At 41.6% G+C, this 27011-nt stretch overlaps 1 protein-coding gene across 1 annotated transcript; it reads right to left on the minus strand.

Moving 5' to 3' along the window:
* Positions 1-12390: 12390 nt before the first annotated feature.
* LOC310868154 (uncharacterized protein) lies at positions 12391-20198 on the minus strand. The gene is made up of 6 exons (XM_083778423.1): positions 19965-20198; positions 17775-17813; positions 16621-16731; positions 14389-14502; positions 13196-13267; positions 12391-12567 (listed from the first exon to the last, which is right to left on the minus strand). Exons 1-6 carry the CDS (start codon positions 20085-20087, stop codon positions 12469-12471), a joined length of 558 nt encoding a protein of 185 aa, XP_083634549.1. The 5' UTR covers positions 20088-20198; the 3' UTR covers positions 12391-12468.
* Between the last annotated feature and the right edge of the window lie 6813 nt (positions 20199-27011).

A 27011-nucleotide genomic window follows, 5' to 3' on the forward strand; every position in this document is an offset into this window, starting at 1 on the left:
TAGAGAAGAATGTTGTCTGGATTGATTGATCCTCATCAGGCAGTTAGACTTTACTTACAACCCCCATCCCAAAAGAGTATTATATGAAACTGTTACTTGTTATTGCTTCCAAAATAAATGTTTTTTAACTTTGCCTAAATAAAAAGACGTGGAAGTTTCTATTGTAATTTGAATTTATTTCCCCCCCCCTCCCCACAGATCTAGCAGTGTAAAATGTTAACCACATGAGGGTGATATTTGAGGGATACATGAGTAGAACTGTCAGAAAACAATAATGACTCAGTCATAGTTGTCAGGTGCACAAAATGATCTCTAACTATACAATGCATAGGCTTTTGTTTGGTCAAATGTAAAAAAAAAAAAAATCAATCAATTGAACAGAATAAATGTGAATATTAAATTATGAAAATCACAATGTTGTGCACTATCTATCTTTAGCCTAATTATGCAGATGTTTAACAATAATAACACTTGAGATCATAAAATGTAACTTGTAAGGGTCCATTTGGTTTAATTTCACAGAGAGTTAAATGTCTAAGGGTCCCTTTGGTTAGCTGGAAACCACCTAGAGTCCCTTCAAGGACCACTGCTGGTCCCCGGACCAGTACCACTGGTTGAAAAATGAAAACTGCTGAACTAGGGTTTTTTAAAGGGTATATCCTCTAGCAGTTCTCAGTAGCAGTTTTTTGTATTGACCTATATACTTTATTTTGAACTATACCCATTCTACATAGCATACTGAATAAAATGTTCAATCAATAGTGTACAGCAGGTATTGGGACTATATTTTGGCTTTAGATGAACCATTAAAAACGAAATGTATATAAAATTGCTACAAAACCTGTAAATCCAGTGTCAGACCACCAGGCTAAGCGCTCTTGTGTTGTCTCTCACCCAGAAATCTCAAACTGCGACGGTGGCTTGGCACCAGCAACCTGCACTGTGGCAAGGGGAGGCTGTGGTTCGACATCGCCAATGCAACCTCCTGTAAGTAAAACTCCATATTTTAACTGCTTAAATTGAACCCTACAGTATAATACATATTTTAGTAAAAGTACTAGCAATAATGCAATGTAGAAACACTGTTACAAGTAAAAGTTTGGTGATCAAAATTGTATTTGAGTTAAAGTAAAAAAATATTTTAAAGGACCACTTCACCACTTCTATATATCTTCATATAATAGGTCCTCACTAATAATCATGAAAAAATGGCACAATTATTTTTTACTCGGTCTGTGGCCCAATCCCAATCCACTCCCTTGCTGACTCAATGAGCCCTCACTGATTTAGCTGCGTGTTCATGTGAAGTCTGCGAGGGCTTGAGGGATGTCCCGTTTGAAATCGGTATTAAAGTCAGTGAGGGCTCAGCCCCGCCCCTTTATGTGCCCTTTGCCAAAGTCAGCATCGATGCTGACTTTAGGCTGACTTTGGCAAAGAAATTACCAGGGGAATGAGGGGGATCCTCCAAACGTCAATCATTTAAGTATGCAAATGAGTTATGTATCGCAGTTAAAACACAATAGTGCTTTCTCACTGTTCTCAAAGGGAGATGGAATGGAAGGATTGGCTATATATATATATATATATATATATATATATATATATATAATAAGGGAAACATGATGAGAAATGACTAATGAGCAAAGTAAAATAATATGGAAATGCAATTTATAATATTACCGGTATATATGAATATTACAACCCCTATCACACAGGAAAGTGTATTTATGAAACTAATAATAAAACAATCAGCTTAAATACTAAAATAGACATGTATAAATAGGCCAAGCATGTAGGCACTGGCTGTGAATAAGGACAGTTTTTATAAAGTGATGAAGTGTCATGAATGGCGGACTCAAGTGCTGTCCCATTTCTTTCACAACAATTTGGAGCCCTTGCAACCTCTCAAACTCAAGCACTTACAGCTGACGTCACTAAAGTCAATGAGGGTTCAGGGCTTGAGGGAGGGAATTGGGCCTATGTCTCATAGGAGGGCTGTGGGCAGTTCAGAAACATCCTCCAGTGACATCATCGATGGGGAATACGTCAGCGAGCACAGCAAAGACCACTTCTTTCACATTCACACATAAAAAGAGTGGACCTTTTTTTATTGTAATTTGTATATTTTTCACCCCTCCCCACAGATCTAGCAGTGTAAAATGTTAACCACATGAGGGCGATATTGGTCCGTTTGGTTAGAGGAGTCTCTTGTGATGAGAGGAGTCAGGAAGAAGAGTAACAATTGAAGATGATTAAGGAAATTATGTGTTTTATGCAAAATAGACCTTGATTGCATTTCTTTTCAATGACAATTAAGCCCTGTTATAGGCTATATGTAAAAAATGTTTTAAGATTTAAGATGCTTGAAAATCAATATATTGCAGAGAATAAAAAACTAATATCATCTTGTCTGTATGATAAACGACTAAACAATATTGTTCTATTAGGCAGCAACTATGTCATCACCAGCCCAGAGGGTATTTCTGTGGGATTGGAACATATCCTAAAGAACACAACTCTAATGAGCAAACATCAGGCTGTTTCAACTAATTGAATGTACATTATGTACTACCGGTCCTGGAACTTGGCAAGAAGCCATACGTGTAAAAGAAATATCATAAATCATGGTGACCCTGCATGTGGTTTGAAATAATACTCTCTCTCTCCACACACACACACACACACACACACACACACACACACACACACACACACACACACACACACACACACACACACACACACACACACACACACACACATTGATATACTCAAAATACTACACTTGCATTTTAAGCTCTGTGATAGGTGGAGGGCCAGGCAAAGCTACAGCACGTGTGACCGAGTCATTTTCACCCTCCCTGGACCTCTAAACGATCCCCCATTGTGCACGTTCACTGTTTTAAAATGTCCCTTTATGACTTTTGAATGTAATATAATAATAATGTACAGTAAGATGAAATGTGATGTGTTTCTGCCCAGGTACCTAGACCCTTAGGCTTGGATGTTCAACCCAATGAAGGCTCCAGTGTTCTGGCCATATACGTCATAAAAGGTAGGCTACTTTTTCTTACCACAATTATGCCCTTTCTCTGACTTTGTTGAGGTTGATGCTGGGACACAGTCTTTTGTTGAAAACCTCATGCCCCCCATAATACCCAGAAAGATAAAGCCCCCCATTGACAAAAGTATGTTCCACTCTGAGTTTTATGAGCCAGCAAGTCATTTGGCAACCATTTTGGTTTACCATGTGTCTTCTTAGGTAAAGTACTTAATTATTTTCAAAATCACAATCATCTTTACTGCCCCAACACACACACACACACACACACACACACACACACACACACACACACACACACACACACACACACACACACACACACACACACACACACACACACACACACACACACACACACACACACAGTCTCACACACCAGACCCAGCCCACAACAGCCCTGCCAATCGGGCTCAGCCCTATTGGCGAGTGGGAGACTGGGGTTGAATCCCCGCTCGATTGAGCCCTCCATACAGCAGTTGGCATTTTTATTTTGTTATCATCCATCGGTGACATAACGAACGTTTATCTGTGCCACCTTGCAACACTGCAAAACTCCAATCATCCCGGTAATCAAAAGTGATTTGCTATTCCTTTTATCTCCCAAAATGACTTCTACAATGTGTTTGAAGTGGAAGCAGGGCTCTTTCTCCTGATGCAAGCTAAAAAGGTGTCTTTCTTCTCGCCTCTTTGCCAAAGCCCTCCAAGTTAATGTGGTGACTTTGACTTTAAGTGTTTTTTGAGGGGCGCTAGTCCCTCCTATATTAAGCTATTAGTGTAGATTTCCATCCTACACAAACATTAAATTCCCAACGAATGGAGAGTTTTACGTCATAGTGTCTGAGCTAATCGTCGTAGTTTCTATTTTTGTCCTAAAAGTCCCATTGACAATGAATGGAGAATGTTTCGGCGTAGTGTCTGAGCAATTCGTCATAGTGTCTATTTTTGAGGGGCGCTAGCCCCTCCTATACACAGGTTTAATGATTGTCTTTAGTTCAAAGTTTGTTCAGTAAACACATTGACAATGAAGGGAAAATATATTGTCTCTTTATTGTTAATGGCGTTTAATGTTTGTTGGCACCGTTTGTTTTACATCACCATTACATCACCTAATCAACATGAGTTAGACTCTAATATATTAGCGCCCCTCACTTCACACAGGTGTGAGTTTTGTCCTACACAAACATTAAATTCCTAATGACTATATGAATGGAGAGTCATAGTGTCTGAGCAAATAGGCATATTGTCTATTTTACGCCATGATGATAAGAGCGCCCCTCACTTCACACAGGTGTGATTTCTATATTATACTTTATATTTTAATCATAGACCCCTGCTAACTTATTACTTGGGAAGCGTTACATTCTAGGAAATTAGGAATGTTGTGTTCCTTATGTTAACTGTGCCCTGTACAATGCATTTACAGTTTTAATTTGCACACAGTTAATGAGGTGATGGGGTGGGGTATGTCAGGAATTTCAGCATTTTATATAGCCAACTTGGTAGGTAGCTGTTGGCTACCTACCAAGTGTATCAGAGAAGATAGCTGTGAGAATGAGAGTAGTCGGTAACTGACATCAACACTGGGAACTCAAAAGGAAGCTGTGCTAAAGAAAGATGCTGGTGCAGAAAGCACAAATGAGCTGGCCAGATGTAGTATGTAGAATGGAGATGACTGGAGACGCCAATGGAGTTAATTTAACACTGAGGATTGGACTGTGGGGTTCTATACCTCTCACGTCCTTCGCTGCTCCTTTCGCCGCCCTCCCTCCTGGCAGGCCTTGAGATGTGAGGACGTGACACACACTCCACTTCCAAAGCTCCTATTACTAGTTGAAAGGCTGTGGTTTTATTAGGATTAATTCCCTGCTTCAGTGCTGCCCCCTAAGCTCTCCACACGACTGACAGCCCCATCTGCATCCCAGCCAGTTATGACCTTCATGTCACTGAGAAGCAGAGGGAAAAGTCAGTCACATGTTAATCCCACTTTGCTCCGGCTGAGCATCACTGTCTATGTCTCTCCCTTGGCCTCTCTTTCTGTATCACTGTCTTTATATCTCCTTCTGTCTGTATCTCTAGGGCTCCATCTTATGCCATGCTTTATCCTCAAGTAATTAACATTTCCCGTGAATTACGCATTAGGAGCTTCCACTATGCGTAAACGTTATCTTGCGGCCACACAACCCACTATTCATTTTGCAGAATCCTATATTTGCGGGTGGAGGTGTGTCTGTAGGCGTGTTGATGCGCTTTCCCTATATTTGCTATCTTATGCACACAGGATTAGGACAATGGAAAGTGCCTCTTCAAACCACCCCTAATGCAAATTCTGTTTGATAAAAGGATGAGCTCCTGACTCTGAGACGGTGAGACCTGAGCTGCCTCGGCTTGAGTCATGTTGCACAACATTCACAGCTCAGAGGTCTCGTTCTGTCTTAATTCTCCACAAATTTCTGTGATTGGAATTCAATTCAGCAGTGTCAAGAAGTTATTAGATTTGCACGAGTGAGGCTGTGTTGGAGCTACTGGACACAAAACAACCCGGCCGCTGTATCAAATATAACTAGGCTATATTTCAAGGCAGCAACGTTTGTCACTCTTCCATGGCCATGGGCCATAGTGTAAATCACTGGGCATAATGTTAAATGGATAATGGATCTCTTAAAGGAAATGGCAGGAGGCACAGTGATTGGTTTAATCATTGTAACACCCAAACCACACCTATGCATAATGTAAGGGGTAATGGAAGTCCAAGACAAATTTCTCTCTTGGGAGACAAAATAAAGAAACCTTGAACCTTGAGGTGTTTTCGGGACTTAGGCTGTGGCACAAGATAACACATTTTACAGGGCTACACCTCTCACACAATACTAAATCCCCAAATTAAGGAAAAGGGGCCCCTGCCGCAAGATGGAGCCCCTAGTATCTTTATCTTACTCTTGTTTGCCCGATAATAACGATGATTTACCTTCTACTTTTGAGTATGAGCTCGGAAGAGTCGGAATGATCACCTTAGGTTTTCCTACCACGCATTAGTCAGCCATCTAAGATGGCGCCTCAGCTCTACTCCCCGGGACATGCTCTTCAGAAGAGCCACTGTCTTCATTCTCACTCCACACCATCCTATTCTAATCCACAGCTATGAGATTGATTCACCCTGTCTGGGCGTATTCCCTTCTTAATAAATCAGTTTTCTCTGGGCCTCATATAGTGTGCAGCAGGTCAGCAGTATTTTCTGCTTTAATGCACTGAGCAGGGCAGAGATTGGCTTGTAGTGACTCAGCAGGTATCAATCATTTTCAAACAGGGAACACTCTGATGAACTCCACACAGATTAAATGGAATTGCCCATACAGTATATGGTTAGCATCTGCGCAGATATGCAAAATCGCATGAGTTTAGCATTTACATGAATCCCCAAAGATGTATCATAATATTCAGCATTTTGCACTAATCCAGAAAAAGTGTGTTGCTAAGGCTAAAATAGGCTGATATAGAAGGTCAGCATCAAAAATGTCATGTCGGCTCATGTGTAGCCTGCATAAAACTCTGTTGGGATATTCGGAGCAACTCGCCGTCATTTGTGACCAAATTTTTACTGAGGGACTGCCATTGGATTTCTTTTAGTTTTAGTTTGAAATATGAAATATTGAAATATGAAAATATGAAAGCAGGGAATCATAGGTTGAAATTGACATATTGGTGGTTCAGAAAACAGACTTGAAAGGTTCACTTCTGTTCTTCTACACCTATCTACATGTTTAAGCATTTATTTCATATTTACATGTCAATTTCAGCTCTGACACTTATTTCAGACATGCTCACAATAACCCTGGCTATGCCAGACAAGCAGATGTTTTCCGCTTGTACTGTACTGTATATACACTAACAGGTAGAAAGTATAAGGAGTGATTTTATATATTTTGTTTTGAAACATGCATGTGAAGAATAACTTTGCTGTCTCCATCCTGTGTGTCATTAGGTCCTTGAATTCCACCTGTGTGAGTAGTTATGTAGTGGTTGATACATATATTATTTTTTATCATGGCAACTATTCCCATTTGAGTGCTCTTGAAATACCACTACAATGGGTCATGTTGAAAATGTTCATCTGTGACAAAATGAGGACATTGCAGCTGGCAGACTGTCACATGGTGTGTGCAGACCGAAGCTTTACTGATAATTAGAGTTGGACACAGTGCCAGGAAAAGTCAATATAGAAACAATGAGTTCTGTGAGCAAATAAGCCTCCCTCTGCCATCGATGCTGAAAGGTCAGCGGGCTACTGTGCTCACGTCATAACATTGTTATCAGTTACACACATCACAGACTCTCTCTCTCTTTATCTCTCTCTCTCGCTCACTCAAGTGCTTTAGTATACTGTACCTGTGTGGAGGACATAAATGTTTTAGGATGGTTATTCTTTAAATGCCAATTGGCACTCACAATAGTACTACTAGTATGCACGCACAAATACATGCATGCATGCACAGTTGCACATACAGACACACACAGACACAGACACACACACAAACACGTGCGGACACACACAGTAGGCCTACACAATACATTGGATGTGTCACTCTTTCCCTTTCATTAGGACAGGAGTGCTGAGGGGAGAGGTTGAGGAAGTTTTGACAGGAGAGTTAGACGAGACGATTGGGGAGGTGATGTCAGGGACCAGGGAGGTCGGCTCTTCTTTATTTGACAGGAGAGAAAAGGGAGAAGAGACATTCTGCATGACAGAAGAGCAGCCATTGCAGAAATGCAGAGCCTCTCCTCTCCTCACCTTGTCAAACAAATACATATGACAAATCTCACCTTATAGTGAGATATTATCTCTTTGTTAGACCAAGTGCTGCAGTGCACAGTTCTGTAAGATCTAAGAAGATGAGATAACATATTGGTAAAACATTATTGTTATCTGTGGGGAAATCCAGATATCGTAGCAGCAACAGCAAGCAAAAGCATCATGAAACACAGGATAGGTGCAGATAAGCGTAGAGAGATAAGAATAGTTCAAGTTAAAATAAAAATATATATACTTAGAGTTCAACCCTATCATGCATGCAACTTTAAGTTGGCACCTCGACAGAGTGCATTTCTAGTTGTCCACTGTGATGGAGAGTCATCTGAGAACTGCAGTTGATGGCACATAGCCAAGTTGAAGCAGAAGTCTGAGGTGTAGAGGGAAAACAGGAAAGGTGACAGCACGGTTCACATCTGACAGGCTTCTCTGCAGTCTGATGCAGTCTGTGTCTGCTCTGACCTAACGCTTACATACATGTTGGGGTAAAACACACTGAGGTCTGTGTCTGCTCTGACCTAACGCTTACATACATGTTGGGGTAAAAAAATAAATCAGACCCGTCTGAAGTTCTGAACTGAGTGGTGCTGTTGGGGTGTCGGACTATTGGTTGTCGGACTATTGGAGTAGTTGGACTGTTGGTTGTCGGACTATTGGCTGTCGGACTATGTAGTATGTCCTGTACTTCCTCTCATCATGCACCTGTGCATGTGCTACACCGTAGTGTGTACTGCACTGTGCTCTGTGCTGGTGTTACACTAAAAACTACTGGTGTTACTGTTGCACTACAAATCAGCTTCCCATCATGCACCAGTGCACAGTGTGAAGCTCAACAGCGCCACTTTGTCACCTGTTGGTACTCTAAACATACATACAGACATACAAAGGGACACACATTGCTGATCCTTGGAGTGGCTGCACTACTTAAAAACTGGATGGTGTATCCATATTGCGTAGTCATGCTTTCAAGGTTTGATTCAAGCTGGAGGCCAGGGAAGGACATGCAACACGTATGTCCTTCCCATCCCTTTCCTGTCTCTTTGTTGACCTGTCTAAATAAAGCAAAACAAATAATGGAAATACTAATGTAAAGTCTGGTTTGGTTGGGGTGTTTTGGAGAATTAGAATCACTACTAACAGATGTTTTGTGGTTCTCTTCATTGCTTTCTCAGCGGCACTGGTGGTGTCTTTGAAAATGACAATGCTCTTTGTCAGCTAGGCATGAGTACTGTAGGTCACACAAATGGTTCAGAGCACGGCAGTGATGATGATCCCCATATGCCAGAGCATATGGAGAACATATCAACAACATATGGAGAACATATCAACAACATTGTTATTTTCTAGATGGCAACATGCATTATACGAAGCCAACAGAGAGAGCCCTTTATGGTAAATTCAGGGATGGCATGCGAGAAGGTAATTTCAGCCACAGTTATAATACTGTAGATGGAAGGTCCAGATGGTGCCGCAACTTAATGTTGTTAGTGGTGATTATATCGTCAAATTTGCCCTCTACTAGGAGATGAGTGAAGCAGGATTCATGTCAGAAAAAGCACTCCATACGCTTATAGAGTCACCATCATTGAGAGAAGCTTGTGTTTCCTTTATTTTGATCATACGCTGCAAATGCCAGATGTCCAGAGTACTGCTTAAGAACTGAACTCAAATTCTCCCTTGAACATCGCTGTAGGAAATGTCAAGTGTGAGCCCAGTCTGGGGTTTTTGTCAGCCAGCATGCTTTCAGTATGTTTGTATAAGGTTCCAGGTGGATACGGGATGCTGTTTTATAAACCCTCTCTATTATATATTCTCTCTACATCAAATCACGTAGTCAAAACTATCGGATTCAAGCTTACAACGGCTTGTAGAACAGCTTGCACATCAGCTATTTTCAGCAAACATCCTCCCCAGAATAGGGATGCTAGAGTTGAAGTGGTTAATGCGGCTGCAATGTGAACAGATTGCGTGCGTGCATTCTCTCGCTGTGCGTGTAAGCTAAGATCATGCACAACATCTAAGTCTGATATAAATACTATCAGGTGCAACCTAAACTAATCTAATCTACATAGAAGCATCCTGGGGGAGGGGGAATTTTTATAGAGATGTATTTCTGTATTTAGAAGGTAATGTAATGTATTTTTGTTGTCATTGATGTTTTATGTGTGGCTGTAGCTGGGGTGAAAGCCCAAGACAAATTTCCTTGTGGACAATAAAGTTTACCTTGACCTTGAGACATTGACAGTTCTGCAATGTATAGCTAGTTCTTATACATCACCTGTATGTGTAACAGCTCAGTTCTGTCAATTTATTTCGTAGACTCTGGTACCTAAATATCACACTTAAATCACATATTTACCAAACAAAGTGCCTTTACATATAGGAAAGCTTCGGTCTGCACACACCATGTGACAGTCTGCAGCTTTCCTATATGTAAAGGCACTTTGTTTGGTAAATATGTGATTTAAGTGTGATATTTAGGTACCAGAGTCTACGAAATAAATTGACAGAACTGAGCTGTTACACATACAGGTGATAAGAACTAGCTATACATTGCAGAACTGTCAATGTATTTTACATTGCTTATTTTACACAAGCTGCATGGAGGGAGGGATCTCAGCTGTTCATATATTCGTTTTAGTTATGTTAAATAACATATTATGTTTTGTTGTTTGTTGCTTTGGCATTTTGAGTGTATGCGTCTGACGTCTGTGAAACCAAACCATAACAATGGCGCAATTAGTGTGTCATGAACGTAGGATGAGTCATGTTACTTTATTTAGATTGTGGTTCACCTTTACCAATCAGGAGAGATAACTCATTGGAACTGGAACACTTCAACACATGATGATAAATCTTTGTGGGGTTCTCTCTTCTGATTGGATGAACTTTGTACTGTAACCGAACATTTATTTTCTGTTTACCGAACATTTATTTTAGGTACAATTGGTAGGCTAGCTGTTAGGCCCACATATACTCACCAAATATTGCCTTCACCAGAGCTCCCGTTTTCCTCTCTGCCCACAAAGAAGTGATTCTGTGCAAAGAGCTGAGGTCATTGCCCGAGAGCCCTGCAGAAATACTCAAACAACCCATTTGGTCCCAGACCCATGCTGCAAGTTTCCAGTTCTGGACAAATGCACCCAAAATGACAGAGGGTGTTTTAAATAGACACGCTTTGACTCCTGAAACAGATTGTCTGCACTATATTTTCATTCTATTTTTTTTTCTCTTTCCCACTAGCTAATTGCCCTCAGTCTGTTAACCACTTTAACCCTGTCGTCCCAATTTTGGACATGTCATTATAGGCGAAAAATAAATAAATTGGAAGATTGAGAAGTTTTTTTTCTTCCAAAATGTGTTGTGAGCTTGCAGATCATTTATCTTCGAAATAATTGACAATGTGTGTGTGTGTGTGTGGTTAAACAAGGTGGTTAAGTGGCCACTAATGGATGACTGGGAATGGTTCCTGCCCTTCTGTCAGCCAAGCACTGAGCATTCGCTATACCTGCACCACTTTTCCATCTGTTATTTGCTCAGTGCTATTTACACCATCTCTAATCCGTCATTTTCTGAATCAAAGTCCTGGCACGTTCGTCTATGCCATGTGTAGGAAGCGTATGGTGTGATTCTGGGAGAGAGGGAAGGAAAATGTTAGGCTGCCACTAAGACTGGCATGCAGTTTCTAATACGCCTCGAATAAATGGTCAAACGGTGGATCTCAAAGTTCCAGGGGGTCGGCTATTTGAAAATAGTCGATCTACAATTTCACATGTCACATCGTTGCGATGCATTGTGTGCTTGTTGATCTGCTATTTTCAAAAAATCTAGCACTTTTTGAATACTTCTTGAATAATTACAAATTTTTTACCCAAAAACTAGTGCTAATATCTTAATATTTAAAGACTGAGTACAATATTTTTTTCCAACAGTCACCTTGACTAAAACTTTATTGAGATCTGATAGAAACAAACTTCTCATAAAAGAAATATTTCTGCAAAAATATATCCTCAATCTTAAATCATGAGTTTATAGAAGAGGAAAAAAAGTTCTCTGATAAAATATTTTAAAACAAGTTTGTTGACTCCAAGAAATGGAATCCTTTGAGGTGAAGAGTAGGCTGGCTATACATGCAGGTATATATTAGATGCTTGAAATAATACATAAAAAGTATCAATATGCTTCCAGAATAATATATAAAAACATTTTAAGTATTAATATGCTTCCAGACTGGCTTGTAAACGTTAGCTAGCATACCGTTGAAACGGTAAGATTGGACACACATGGCAAGATGTTTTGAACTTAGACCGTAGACAAACTTATCAGGTTGTTCGGTCAATAGGTTTGGGTTGTTCTAGTGGTGGTACTTGTAATCTTGTCAAAATCAAATTGGGCTTTGGGTTTATTTGATATCCCTTCTCTTTTCATTTGTATGGCTGGTGGGGACTGAATTAAATACATGCATTTCCTTTTGGGAAATGTAGACTGTCTGATATGTTTGATATTGATATTTAAAAAAAAAAAAGGTTTAATTGATTATTATTATTTCTTTTTTTAAATGGAATCCCGGGCCTTGCCATAATAAAAAATACAGTTATTGTTAACAAACATCCTTCTTGACAGGTCTCCTTCGCTGTGTTCCTCCTCTTCTTGTACTCCTCTTGGGTCTGTCGTTCTGCCCGTCGTTCTGCGAATCTCCCTGGAGAGCATTCAGTCAGTGTCATGTCAGTTAAATATTGAACAGAAGTCTGGCTAATACATGCATGTCATTGGACTCTAATGGGCTAATCAAAACAGATTGCTACCAACCATTGTCCTGTGTGAGTCCCCCATAGGTAGGGTCTCAAACAAGTGTTAAGCCCAAACCACACCAAAGGGTCGCCATGCAACTCCTTGGGTCCAATCGGTTGAGAGGAGTTGCATGGTGACCCTTTGGTGTGGTTTGGGCTATTGAATTCAACTAGTTGAATCACTTGGGACGACATGTGTCAACGTGCAACAGGACATATCACACCGCTGCATGGGACAACGCTAAAACTTTCTCGACCCTTTGGTGTGGTTAGGCTACATCTTTTTACTTAAGTCCATGTTTTATTACTATTTCCCTCTGCTTATCTATAAGCACATCTACTGTATATTAGACTATATACAAGCGTATAGATGTTCTATTTTCGCCAAATATTTGTAGTAATAGATATTAGGGTTCAAGTGGTTATCGTTGACAACATTTTCATTGGAATCCTCCCAACCATGAAAGTGGACTTGGTGTAACAAATAGATACTGTATGTGTGACCCACATAGGAAGTGATAATTTAGGATGTCTCACCAGAATAGAGTATGCCCCGGCATTCCCCTTTTTAGGCGGCTGGCTCTTCACCTGTCTTCTGGCTCGGACGACCTTGAAGGATATTCCCATTCAATATTAGACAGTGCAAAATACACTTACCGTATGTGATAATTCTGTCAGATGAGATACAGTAGTCACTCACAGACTTACAGAACAGAACTCACACACACGTCAAATTGCCTACTCACGCTGCTGACATGCACGCTGAATGAGTCGTTTTCTAAAACATATTCTAGTTGTCAGCGAGCACAGCAAAGACCACTTCTTTCACATTCACACAGTGAAATCCTTTTATGCTCTGAGAGCATAAAACATTTACCCAAAATGGTTGGTCTGTTTTACGCTCTCAGAGTCCATTTCAGGGGTCATCAACTTCAAATGGCTTGTCCATGTTCGTGGCAATTTTTCTAATTTTGGAAATAAATAAATGAACTATAATGTTCTTATTTTGTTAAAGTAGTGCTCGATGAAAGCACTGACGGTACTGATAAGATCCAATTTTTGAAATGCCAGAATAGCTAGGAGACAGATTGAAATACTGCAGAAAGTATAGTATAGTTTTAACTAAAAACGCCTTCTAAATCCTGACCTAAGTTTTCTGAAAACCTTCAGATTAAAAAAATGACAACAATATGGAGCACAGAATGGGACATGCCAGTTCACACACACACACACACACACACACACACACACACACAAACACACACACACACACACACACACACACACACACACACACACACACACACACACACACACACACACACACACACACACACACACACACGGTTCAAGGATAAGTGCACAGTGAAATCATTAGAATGCAGGCAGGACATCGACAGGTGTGTGTATGTCCACATACAGTATAGCAACAACTACCCCAAAAGGGGTTCTGGTCCTGAAAGGTACAGTTACAAAAAGGGGTTTCCATCCTCAATGGGTTAAAATGTGTAGCACTTTGGCATATATACGTATAACCGTATTAGGTTTTCCGTAGTATAAAATTAGGGCTATGTCTATGTGTGGTAACTGTTCATTGTCATTCTTTTCTGACAAAAATGTCGATCACAGGCCAGCATGGTGACGACCCTGGGCCACCCTATTCACACACTTGCAGCTGTCCCCTAGCTGTACATACGCAGGCTACGTATGGCGTTGCCATAGGAACTCACCTGTAGGGGGGTGCTTTTATCGTTGCTAAGGAGAGAGAAGGAGCCCACACGGGATTTGCGCTTGTTCTTCCTCTTATTGCTGGATTGAGGCAGATGTCTTCTGGCCCTCTCCGCCTGAAACGACACACACACACACACACACACACACACACACACACACACACACACACACACACACACACACACACACACACACACACACACACACACACTTAGATGGTGGACGGTGCACATGCTGTGAAAACCATCAGTATAAAAATGAATGTTATTGCAGTATATGTCAATGAGAGATCTAAAGTGGAAATCACAGTCTTCTCGTACGTACGTACGTACACACACACACACACACACACACACACACTGAATGACAATGAAAGCTACAGTATTAATTCGAGGGTATGTGCTCTTATCAGACCAGATTTGACGGGGGTCAGTTTCGTATTGCAGCTGTCCGTAGGTGCCCTTTCAGAGCGGTTTTGAAGGAGTCAAGGGATTTGCATGTGACTGTTGGTAGGGCGTTCCACATTTTGGTGGCATAGGAGTGAAAATAATTTAGTCCCTTGTTTGTGCCGAATCTGGGTTGCACATGGTTTGTTGCACTGCCTCTGGTGTTGTGGGTGTGGACTTCGTTAACATTAAGGAAGTATTTGACATTACATGGGTATCTTGGAGGTGTATCGAATCTTGTGGACCAGACCCATTGCAAGATGCTGTACTCTGTCGTCGACCCTAAGCCATCCCAGCCTGTCAGGGGTGAGTTGGGTTCCGGGGGTGAGTTGGGTTCGGGGGGTGAGGCCAAGTAGGAGCCTGACCAGTTTGTTTTGGGAAGTCTGGAGACTGGAGCCTTGTTTTAAGGGCCTTGTACGAGGGCTCCTGTTAGGGTCTTCAAGGTGTTTTTGTTTACCAGTGAGGAGATCCTGTAAAGGAATCTTGTTCTTTGGTTGACTTTTTTGATTACTTTGGTGGCTATTTTATGGAGTTATACTTGTTTAATTATTTGTAACACATCTTTAGTAATGTTTAGGTTACTTTTATACAATGGGTTATTTATGGGAGAATTTGGAGGAATTGTTGCTAATTAATTTTGTGTCCGGTGGTATAGGATCCACTCCCTATTTAAGGGAGGCTACAGGGCAGTTGGAGGTGGGCAAAGCAGGAACACAGATGGAGAGCTACAGGGCCTTGTGTGATAAAGGTATTGCCTGAAGAGAGTTCTCATCCTGTTGGGTTTGTTTAGAATAGAATAGACTTTTATTTGTCATTGCACACAAAGCATACACTGAGCATACAACGACATTTCTAGGGAGCTCCCACATAGAGCACCGAAGTCCTGACGTAACTCGCTCATCCCGACGATTCCCCTGGTTCACGGAAGTAATTTCTCTATGGAGAATAACATGGGGCGATCTTAATATCATCTACTATAAGCGTTGTGGTCCAAAAATAAACAAGCTGTCTCTGCGTTATTGTTAGGGAGGTGTCTCTGTATCGTTTGCAACAGTCAGTCACTCATATATGATACAGTCTGCTTCTAGCGAAAATCTAACTAATTCAGCAGCAGTAACATTAGCGTTTTCTCTCATTCAGTTGATTCTTCATATCCATATGAGTGAAGCGGCCGGGGTGACATGTTTATTTTTCAAACACAGTTGTTATATGAGGCGATCTAAAATCGCCTCAATGGGGATTTCAATGCAACTAAACAAATACATGAACCTGGGGACTGACGCCCTCTACTGAAAGTGACGTCAGACTTCGGTGCTCTATAACCGTAGTACATAAAAACACTAACATACACATAACATACAACACAGAGTAAAGTGCATGGTGATATTTAAAGTGCATGATGGATGAAAAAAAAGAACCAATAAGTTTAGTAGTGTTGCATTAAGTATCTTGTTGTTTGGTGGTGACAGAGGTTTTGTAGTCTACTGGAATTCAATGAACCCAGAAATGGTGAGTAACAAAACTCCTTAACTTGCATCGCTGACTCATGTTCTTGGAGCCTTGGCCCCGGACACAGATATAAATACGCACAAAGGATAATGTTTGTCACAATGTACAAAGGCACACCTCGACTTGTCCCATGGGGCACCAGTGTGCCTCAACATACCATTTGAGAAGCACTGTGAGAAATGCACACAATTTAGGAACTTTGACATTTTACATGTATGTATGCGGTTGCTCTCTAGCTCTACCTCCTGCCCATGGCTGTGTCTACAGCTGTCTTACCTGGATGAGTGTGTTGGGGAATCCTTTGGCAGAGAATGCCCCAGGAAGGTTGAACTGGCTCAGGTGGGTGGGACCCCTCCTCTCCACATGTCTCTTAAATCTGAATGGGCTCTACAAAACAAAAAAGCACAGAATGAAACAACCTGTGGCAAAATATCCAATTAACTCAGATTAATTAGCCTTTAATGCATCACTTTTGTGTAAATCCTTAACTCATTCATTAGACAGGGTGCTTGTCCTTCCATTCCCTATTGTTCTATAGAAAATTGCCGTTGCTAGGGCCCAGCCGTTTCCTGCGCCTGTCATCGATCTAGGCATAGGTCGCTGCTATCGATATATATATATAGTTTATATGTATAGTCTCATAATATAGATATTCCACTGTTACTTTCTTAGCTTACGCATGTTTCATGATAAATGCTTTTTTGTGATGTATTCCCATGCTTTTTGTTCTTGCTTAATGTAAATCGCTCTGGATTAAGAGCGTCTGCTAAATGCCTAAATTGTAAATTGTAATAAATGTATTGTCACTGTGAGAAAGAATAAGTGTCAGAATGCATTGTAGTAAATGTATTGTGGAAGCTGTCTGTAGTGTCCTGTAGCTAGCTCAATCAATGGTCCTCCAGATACAGTGTATAGGGGCCTATAGCTAGCTCAATTAATGGCTCTCAAGATACAATTTATTACCGTAACCGGAGAAATGCCAGCTAATTTACTGTTATGTTAAACAGAGAGGTTTGTATTGGGTCTGTTATAAATCTTTGCCATGCTAAATGAAGGTATGACAGCATGCCTTCATGAACAACGTTGCATGTTTTAGTCGCCCTGTCCCATTCAGTAGTTTACACACAATTACACAACATCATATTCACTATCTGAGAGCTATAGGGAAAACACTTGACCCCAATCAGATGGTATAGTACAACATGGTACAGTATAGTGCAGTGGTTCTCAAGCTTTTATGGATGAGGGCCCACTTGATGGGTGGGCCGCTGAGTTTATTTGAATCAACTGGTTGGCCCTGGCCCACAGGTTGACAACCACTATGACTGTGCTAATATACACTGCGATGACTTCCCGGTGAAAATGGACTTTCAGTGTTAGTAGTGTGAAGGATGTCCTTGTGCACAGTAAACGTAACTGGTACCACATACCAGGGGAGAAGACGCCCTCTGTGGATTCAGGTCATCAGGCTGAGCAGAGAGAAAGAAGAATGGGGGGGACATAGAATTATACAATACAGCTTGTATTCTCATACAGAATTATGATTCATTAATCTACAAATACATGATTGCATACGGCAATGGTGTCCCAATTGTGCTGGTATTGAAATGAGAAATTGCCAGTGTCAGTTGTTACAAAGGTCTGCCATGTATGGATCGAAGCAGCGCTGGCCCAGATATTTCACAATTTCAGTAACTATTCATGAATAGTTTCAATTCCACAGAATGAAAAGCTTTCTTACAGGTCTAAATGGTGTCCCATTTCCCCCAGGCCCACATAGGACTGTTCATATTGTCCTCACTGACATGTCCAGTACAAATGAGTACAGGCATGGTACACACAAGGAACTGTAATTCTTCTGCACTGAGGTCAGCAACACAATATTTGAAACTAGTTCTCTTTCAGGTCCTCCTTTATACATTGAGCCACAGCATGTTAGTTTTTTCATCAACTTATTATGCGAAACAACTCTCATCAAAACTTGCCACAGTCCATTTGGTTTTTCTGCTGTTGTAGGCATTATGTGTCGACGAGTGCCATAAATTACTCCCTTAATGTATTCTGTTCCATTGTACAAGTGACCCCCGTGGGAAAGTGCACAGACAAAATAAACTTTGCATATAAATAATAAATGACAGCTTTGAGAAGACGCTGCCAGCCCCGGGGTATATCAGTTAGTTCCACCCACTTCTGAAGTGCAAAGTTGTGCATACTATAATACAATTACAAATAAACATAGGAGAGAAAAACACATGTGACGTCCAACGCCTTACGGATGGAACAGAATTCCCACACCGGTATACTCTTTCATGTGTGCGTGGAATTGCGCCTCTCGCCGCGGCCTCCTACAGCTGTGCAGGGCTCTGTTGTCCATATGAGGATGATTACTTTGGACAGAACACGAAGTCTTGTCCACAGAAAAATGTCCACCACAAGTATAAAGTATAGCAGGCCCGGCGGCCACATGAAAAGCTAAAAGGGAGCAGAAGGATTTTGTTCCACAGAGTGGTTTATTTTTGGTGTGGTGGCATCGTGGCTGCAAAACCCATTACAATGAGACTTTGTTTCTGACAGGAAAGGAAATTATACTTCCTTGGGTTGGTTGGTTTTAAGAAATAGTTAGACCAGTTGTTCTGAACCTTTACTGGATCAGGGCCCACTTGAACATCTTGAAAATGTCGACCGGCCCACATATCTGATGACCACTATTAACTCTTAAGTGAAATTGCTTTTAAATTGTATGGAAGTATTAGAGTTAATTGGAGCATATCAGTAACTCACAATGGAAGGTCAAGTTGCTGTGGCTGCTTCCAAGAGTTCGCATTTTAATGATCAGTCAATCGATTGTGTTCCGGCTTCGATCGATGGAATCAACATTGTATACTTTAAGCTACTCTTCATCTGTATCACAATGAAAACAACATTTTCAAGTTTTAAAAAGAAAGATATTAGTGTTATTTAAAAATATACAGTATATTAACATAAAAATCGTAGTGTTTGCAATTATTTGGTGGCCCACTTGCAATGCCCTCGTGGGCCTCCATTGGGCCCTGGCCCACAGGTTGAGAACCACTGAGTTAGACGACATCTTCCATTTGCATACTTCTGCTGTGGTCCCACTCACCTCTTGCAGCAGCCACAGCAACTTGACCAATGTGAGTTTTAGTGATAGGCTCAAATTTAGTTTTATTTCTTGCTCCATAAAATTGAAAATCAACTTCGCTTTCCCCTCTCGGATTCCAGTGCCAAGTATAACATCAGCGCAGCTCAACTAAAGTGATGACAGCAGTCATAACTTACTGCGTTTTGCCCACTTGCATTACAGAAAGTGCTTGTCTTTAGCTTTTCGTAGCTTTCGTCATTGAGATTTGGTTCATTTTCATGCATGGAGTCATACAGATGTATTAGCCTGTCGACTGGCAGAAGTCAGTGGTATAATGTAACATGTAACCAAATGATAGTTCAAAATGCCTGTGTTGTATTGGGTTCAAATGATAAAACCCAGCAGTATCTCTTTGCAACAACTTTAACGTAGCATCGATAGGTTAGGATACTTTACAGCCGTTACATTATTCAACCATTACAATTGAAACCAAGCATTTAAAAAGTGCACTCTTTACCTGTCCACCTGTGGTCTGTTTACTGACACAGTCCTCCCCTGCGGTGGGTCCTGAACAGTCCAGGGCATGTGACAGCAGGCCAGCCTGCAGGCAGAGCACGCACAACCAGATAGTAAGCCCCATGATCCAAGCAGTCAATGCAGTGGTCCCGGCCCCCGTCGCCTCCTTGCTTTATACTCTCGGCTTGGCTAATGGGGACCAGATGCACGGGAATGGGAGGCCGTGCCAGCATCACACAGACAAACAGCCCACCGCAAGCCAGTGCTCTGCGCCAGCACGCGGCCTGCGGTCCTGCAGAAACATGTCAGACATCTGAAGGGCCTCCCCCAAAAACCGCCCCATCCACCCCCTCCACATCGACGCAGGATGGGGTATGAGGGTCATTTTCCACTTATGCCTGCACCGTAACTTCTGCCAGAGCCTGTGAACGTGTGTTTGTGTGTACAGTGTGTGTGTGTGTGTGTGTGTGTGTGTGTGTGTGTGTGTGTGTGTGTGTGTGTGTGTGTGTGTGTGTGTGTGTGTGTGTGTGTGTGTGTGTGTGTGTGTGTGTGTGTGTGTGTGTGTGTGTGTGTGTGTGTGTGTGTGTGTGTGTGTGTGTGTGTGTGTGTGTGTGTGTGTGTGTGTGTGTGTGTGTGTGTGTGTGTGTGAGAGAGCGATGGGAGGGGGCTTGAAAGAGATGTTATGTGAACAGTGAGTGAAAAATCCCTGAAGAAGTTTTGCATAATGCATGCAGCTCATTTGCCCCTTAATGTCCCTGAGCTTTGGTGCTGGAGATGAGTGCCTCTTTAAATGTTCACTTCACGCACGTTCAGTACCTGTGTTTACCCTTCAGCTCTTCCACTGATGCAAACACTTGAGCAGTCAGCACTTTTGAATTATAGTAATTATACCTTTTTCCGAGTAAACTTAGAATACAAGAGCAACTCTCACTGTTCGGGCCATTACAGTAATGCTGAGTGAGCCATGGCACACTTGCGTAAGTCTTAACTCAAATTTCCAGATGTCAGCTACTGTACCCAAATCCAGTCAGACGCAGATGTGTGCCGGTCTGTGCCTGCTACGGTGTGTAGCTGGACCCACTGCCAATGAATAGCTGAGAAAAGTCAATATTTTGTAGGACATTTGTGTATTGTTTTGACACGCCGATTTCGAGGCTCCAGATCGAGAGGGAACAAGTCTGTGTGAACATTTATTTGGCCCGTAAAACAAAACATGCCGTGACTAATACATCTCCCGACGAGGGAAGTAGGCGATGAATAGGCATCCTGTGCAAAGGTGTATTACTGGATGGAAAGAGTGAGAGAGATACTCAAACAGAGAGAGAGAGAGAGAGAGAGACTACATCCTATTGAATTTGAGCCTCAAGGAATTGTCTTCCACCAGGATTAAAAACATCTGCTGCTGCAAAAAAGCTAATATTGTTGTCGCCCGCTGGCCTAGTGGTCCAGGCGCATGCCACATATAGGCTCTCGCTTGACAGAGTGTCGCGTGTTCGAGTCCCGTTCATTACAACCTTTGCTGCTCTCCCCTTCTCCCTCTTTCTGTCTGTCTTCACTGTAACTAACTATCAATAAAAAAGGCACAAAAGCCAAAAACAAATCTTAAAAAAACCTCATGGCGTATACCAATACCATACCATTTTACTGTCCCCTACCATGAATTGATTGATTGATTGATTTATTAACAGTTTGCAGAATTACAGTACATTTCAAGGACAACTCAATACAAAAACTGTTAACTGTGAGTGCACGACACCATAAACTGCATTACACTTGTTTACAATAGGGCCCACCATTTTCAATTCATCAAAAGTGAATGTGCATTCCCCATCTTATGTGACAAATTTGGGAAAATAGTTACAAAAGGATCTTAAACGATTCACAACGTGTTCAGGGGAGCTAGGGTAACAGACAGTGGTTAGTCATCTCACATAGGCGAGAACATTCCACTTCTGGATGTGAATGGGCTGTTGTTGCACATGTGGAGTTTCACCAAGACTACTGGCAAGATGCACATTGTTTTTTCACCGGGAGCTTACTAAGTCTAGTAGCCAGCCCATATAATAGAGCCCCATTGTGAACCCGGACATGTTGAGTACACCAAGGTTTTATGTTATAAATGTTTAGTATGGGTCCCCAGCATGAAGAAACTGCCGGATGCCAACTTGCATATGTTGAGCAATTTTCATAATTGACATAATCTGTGACCATACCATTAACAACCTATAGAAGGCAAAATATTCAAAATGTCATCATGCTTTATGTAGCATGTGACATGTCAAACTAGGGGGGTTTCATGATGCTGAATCCATTCAAAGCATTAGTTTTGCAAAACAAACACTCATTGGGCTAAAAACGGCCATTGCCCAATTGTGCTGACATCATCACATTTGTGATGACGGCAATGGCCGTTTTTAGCCCAATGAGTGATTTTCTTTGCAAAACTAATGCTTTCGTTCACATTCTGGCTACTAGACTAGACAGAGACAAGCGAGAGAAAGAAAAATGGCTGTAATTCAGGAAGCCCTGCTTTCATTGGCAGGACACCCACAAGGTCCGGAGTCTACAGAATGGACAAACAAGTTGGATGTTTTATTTGACAAACCAAAGCCATTTACTTTATGGTAACATTCCTCTTGAGGATGTATTTTTCTTTTCTTTTCTTAAAAAAACAAAAACAAAGACTCCATATCCATCAATTTCATGGAGCTTTGAGTGACATCTTAATTCAAAAATAGATATGTTTGTTTACATGAGCCTAATAATTATCTACTGCCTGACCACAGTTGGCAATAACAGGCCTACTGTACTGCAGCTTATTTGAACTGCATTTTATTTACTCAAGTCCTTCAGGCCACATTATGAAGAGCAACTTTAAACATGGTGCCCACACTAGTTAATTTAACTCTGAGAGTGTAAATGAACCAATTAAACCATATCATTGACCGTTATCCCCCAGGGTTCTATACTAGTTCTATACCCCTTTCCCCCCCTCTACACCAAATGTATTAGCCCTAGCCTATAGGGACACTAGGGGTTCATGTGACATTAACACATATATTCAGTATTCAGTGGTGGACACTCAATGGTTCTGGTAGCCTAGCCCCTATCGGCAGCTATATCTTGAGTGTCCGTCACCCATGTCTTGACTCTGATTCTTTGTGACAGCCAACTCGTTGACCTTGTGAAAAAAATGGAAGTCCTTTCTCCTTCTCATAACACCCCATCTGCTCTGCCCGTTGATGTTGTCAGCTGTGTGCGTGAGAGGGACAGGTCATTTGTGACGCGATGATCCTCGTGGGTCCATTTTTACGCTCTCGGAGTGAACTGGAACAGTCAGGATCTTGGTGTGTGTATTCGAGAGTACCCCCCCCCCCCCAGCTCAAATTGACGAATGTGGTTGGATAATAAATCCAACAGTTGCAACATTGGACCCTCGGATTGGCTCACTGCCTAATTCATCCCCTTGCAAAATTGAAACATATTCGTGTCTGCAGGGCATGGATGTAATGTGATTTTCACTTTGCACTTGGTTTGCCGTCTCAAAAGTGAGTCACAGAGGAAACGCACATGTCCTCTCCCCAGCCCGTGTCACAGAGGAAACGCACATGTCCTCTCCCCAGCCCGTGTCAAATGGATGGTGATGGCTCATACGTGACTATGGCAGGATGTGGGTTTACAGTGCAATCTCACTGAAAGCGGAAAACAACCAAATGGATATAAATCTGCCACTTAAAGTATGGAGAGATGCTTCCTGTATCATATGTGTGTGCATGTTAGGGCCTGGGTAATTAACTGTAAATTAGAACAAATAATCGAAATAACCGAGACGCATTTTTTCTATACATTTATATTTTCTCAACAAATCAATTTAATACAACATTAATCGTGATCGAGGCAAAAGCTTGAAATAATCATTATTTGAAGTTTATATCGCCCCAGCTCTAGTTTATGTAGATGTGTATTTAGGCTGTAAGTGTGTGTGCTAGCTAAGTAACCAAACACGTTTAAGCCAGTTATCTGGCTGTATTTACTTAGCAGTTTGAGGCCATAAATATGAGAGGGCTGATGATGGAAAGTGAGCCTGTGTTGTCACAGCCAAAGGGCTCCCTGGTGCGTCTGTGTGAATGCTCTGCCATCCAGCTCTCTGTTTGGCATACCAAGCTGCCAGACAGTGAAGAGCACCAGCCATCTGCTCTGTGTACTGTACGTGTGCTACATGATGTGTGTGTATACATGTGTTGATGTCTGAGCGTGCCGTGCACCCTTGTACACATGATATGCACGTGTGTGTGTGTGTGTGTGTGTGTGTAAATGGTGCATTTATATAACGCCTTTATCCAAGGCGTGTGTGTGTGTGTGTGTGTGTGTGTGTGTGTGTGTGTGTGTGTGTGTGTGTGTGTGTCCTCACAAGAGAAATGGATGTTTTTTAGGTTAAAAATATAGATGGGGCGTTAGATTTAGAATTCGGAAAAGATTCAAGTTAGGATTAGTCATTTAGAAGTTTAGGCTTTAGACTTAGATTTATGCCTGGTTTTATACTTTTTTTTTAATACCTTTTTCCAGCTTTCGGTGAAATTTGCATACATGTTTCTTGTACCAGCTCCTAAATATACAAATTCCTGTAACTGGTGTATCTACTAAATCGTCTGCTGTTGTGGGGAGGTGGGTGGTGTTTGGTGGCCGGTGCTCCTTGATGCATCCATTGATGCATCCATGTGCAGGCAGAGGGGTCTGATTCCAAATCAATCCACCACCTCTAAAGTGCTTTATCACTTTTCTCGCCCCCGGCTCGGTCACTTTGGTAAGAGCTTATTGAAGTGAGGCAGAGAGACGTGAGCCGCAGACAGTGGCCGTTCATTCTGTCCACTGTGGAAAAAGAGAAGCCCACGAATGGGAAAAATCTGGAATAAGCAGAGATGCCATTTGTGTGTTTTGTCATTGACAAAGGAGAGTTTGTCTGGCCTCCTCCATTTCAACTTCGTTTTCCGTCAGTGCTTATGAGCTTGTTGGGAAGAATTAGTATGCTCAGGCTGAGGGAACACTCATTAGACTTAAGTCTTGGAGTGAATCTTAAATACGTCATCAATTACCCGTGCTCATTCATCTTTAATCTAGTGTCTGCACCAGCCACGGCCCCATGCACACTCTCACATTCACTCTCTCTCTCGAACACGCACAAAACAGTCTTGACTTTAATCTCAGTCAACAAAGGGAACAATCTATAATTGCAGAGCAACACGCCATCGCAGCCGTCACAACATCGTCTGACTTTGTTTACAAGGTGATTCTACAGGTTCAAAGATTTGTATTTTGGCTTTGAAATTCCTGGTCTGTCTGAACCACTAAACAAATATATACACAAGAGCTTGTCTGTAAACACTGGAGTTAAGAAAACATGTATTTTGAGTTATCATAGGCTACGATAAAAAGGTTTCCATGTCAAACCCTTTTAGGAATAGGCTACAATGTGAAAACACACATAATACTGTACTATGGCTAAGTTACATTGTATGGAATGGTATTTAAGCAGACAATCATAATCAAATTGTTTTTAGATCTTACTTATCAGTTAATTATTCTGCATAATGAATGTTGGTCTCTGTTCATTCATCCAGAATGCTATGAGAATGGCAGGCATGGTGTGCGTCACGCCCTCTCACTATCTCTCATTTATAACCCATCCTCTCTCCACTCGGCGTCGCCATGGCAGCTGGAGTTGAAGGAAAACAATGACACTGAAGGTGGAAGCCTTTGACAAGAGAGAGAGAGAGACTGAGACTGTAATATCTTGTCTCCTTGGAGAGACAGGGTGTGAGCAATGGGCGAAGGAAACCAAAAGTATTGTGTGTGTGTGTGTGTGTGTGTGTGTGTGTGTGTGTGTGTGTGTGTGTGTGTGTGTGTGTGTGTGTGTGTACGGTTGCATGCGTGCGTGTATGTGACCCAGTCCCACACACACGCGTGTCTGACCCATTTGTACTATAACGGATGTGAGTAGTGGGTGAAGAATACCAACAATATCTCCTATGTGTGAATGTGCATATGCTTTTCTGTGCATGCATGTGCAGATGTGGATTGTGTGCGTGCGTGCGTGAGCACATGCGTGTGTTTGGAATTGTCTGCATCAGTCAGAAAGGAAATTTAAATGCTTGCGGCCTTCTGGGACATGTTTATGGAATGAATGGAATCTGAAATGACATTGTAGAATTTCACAGGAAAAGGGAGTTCATAGGAACAGCGTGACAGTTTTGTCACATGTCAATGTTGTGCTGATGTCTCCACAGTCATCCTGACCTGGCTGCTGCTTTGTCTTTCTATTTCTTTTTTATTATATTATTTATTTTGAGGGTTTTCTTTACATAGACACAAGGACAACACAGCAGACTTACATACAAGACAGTTAGTTACAAAAAAACAACAATGAAGAAACAGAGAAAAAATAGAAATAAAATAAATAATAAATAAATAATAAATAATAATTTCCAAGTGGTACATGGGTTGTGTAATGCATGTGTGCACGTTAAGGTGGGTTCTGTCCTACACAGAATCAAATGCGCTCTTCGATATGATCCAAAAAGGGGGTCCATACCTCTACAAATACATCTGCCTTATTTTGTGTTTCATACTTGAGTCTCTCCAGTGGTAGTAGTGACATTATTTGGGCCATCCACTTGCTTTGTCTTTCTAAGCATAGTGCAAGTCTCACTCTTTGCCTTTGCTATAATCAACATCTCACGAGAATTATTTCTTCCTTCTGCAAATGGTTCCAATACTTGTATTGGTCATGACGAGTAAATATATATATTTTTGTATTCCATCCATTGTAGACCAGCAGTATTTAAAGTCCCCACAGACCATTGTTTCTGTGTGGTAAATGTTTTTTTGGGCTGTGGTGGCTCAGGGGTAGAGTGGCTGTGTTGGGAACCATAAGGTTGCCAGTTCGAACCCGGGCTCCCCCAGGATTAGTGTCGGAAGTGTCCTTCAGAAAGACACTGAACCCCTAATTGCTCCCGATGTGCAGATTGGTGCCTGTGCAGATTGGTGCCTT

This window comes from Protomyctophum parallelum (genome assembly GCF_964188405.1).
Source record: "Protomyctophum parallelum genome assembly, chromosome: 12".
Taxonomy (NCBI): domain Eukaryota; kingdom Metazoa; phylum Chordata; class Actinopteri; order Myctophiformes; family Myctophidae; genus Protomyctophum; species Protomyctophum parallelum.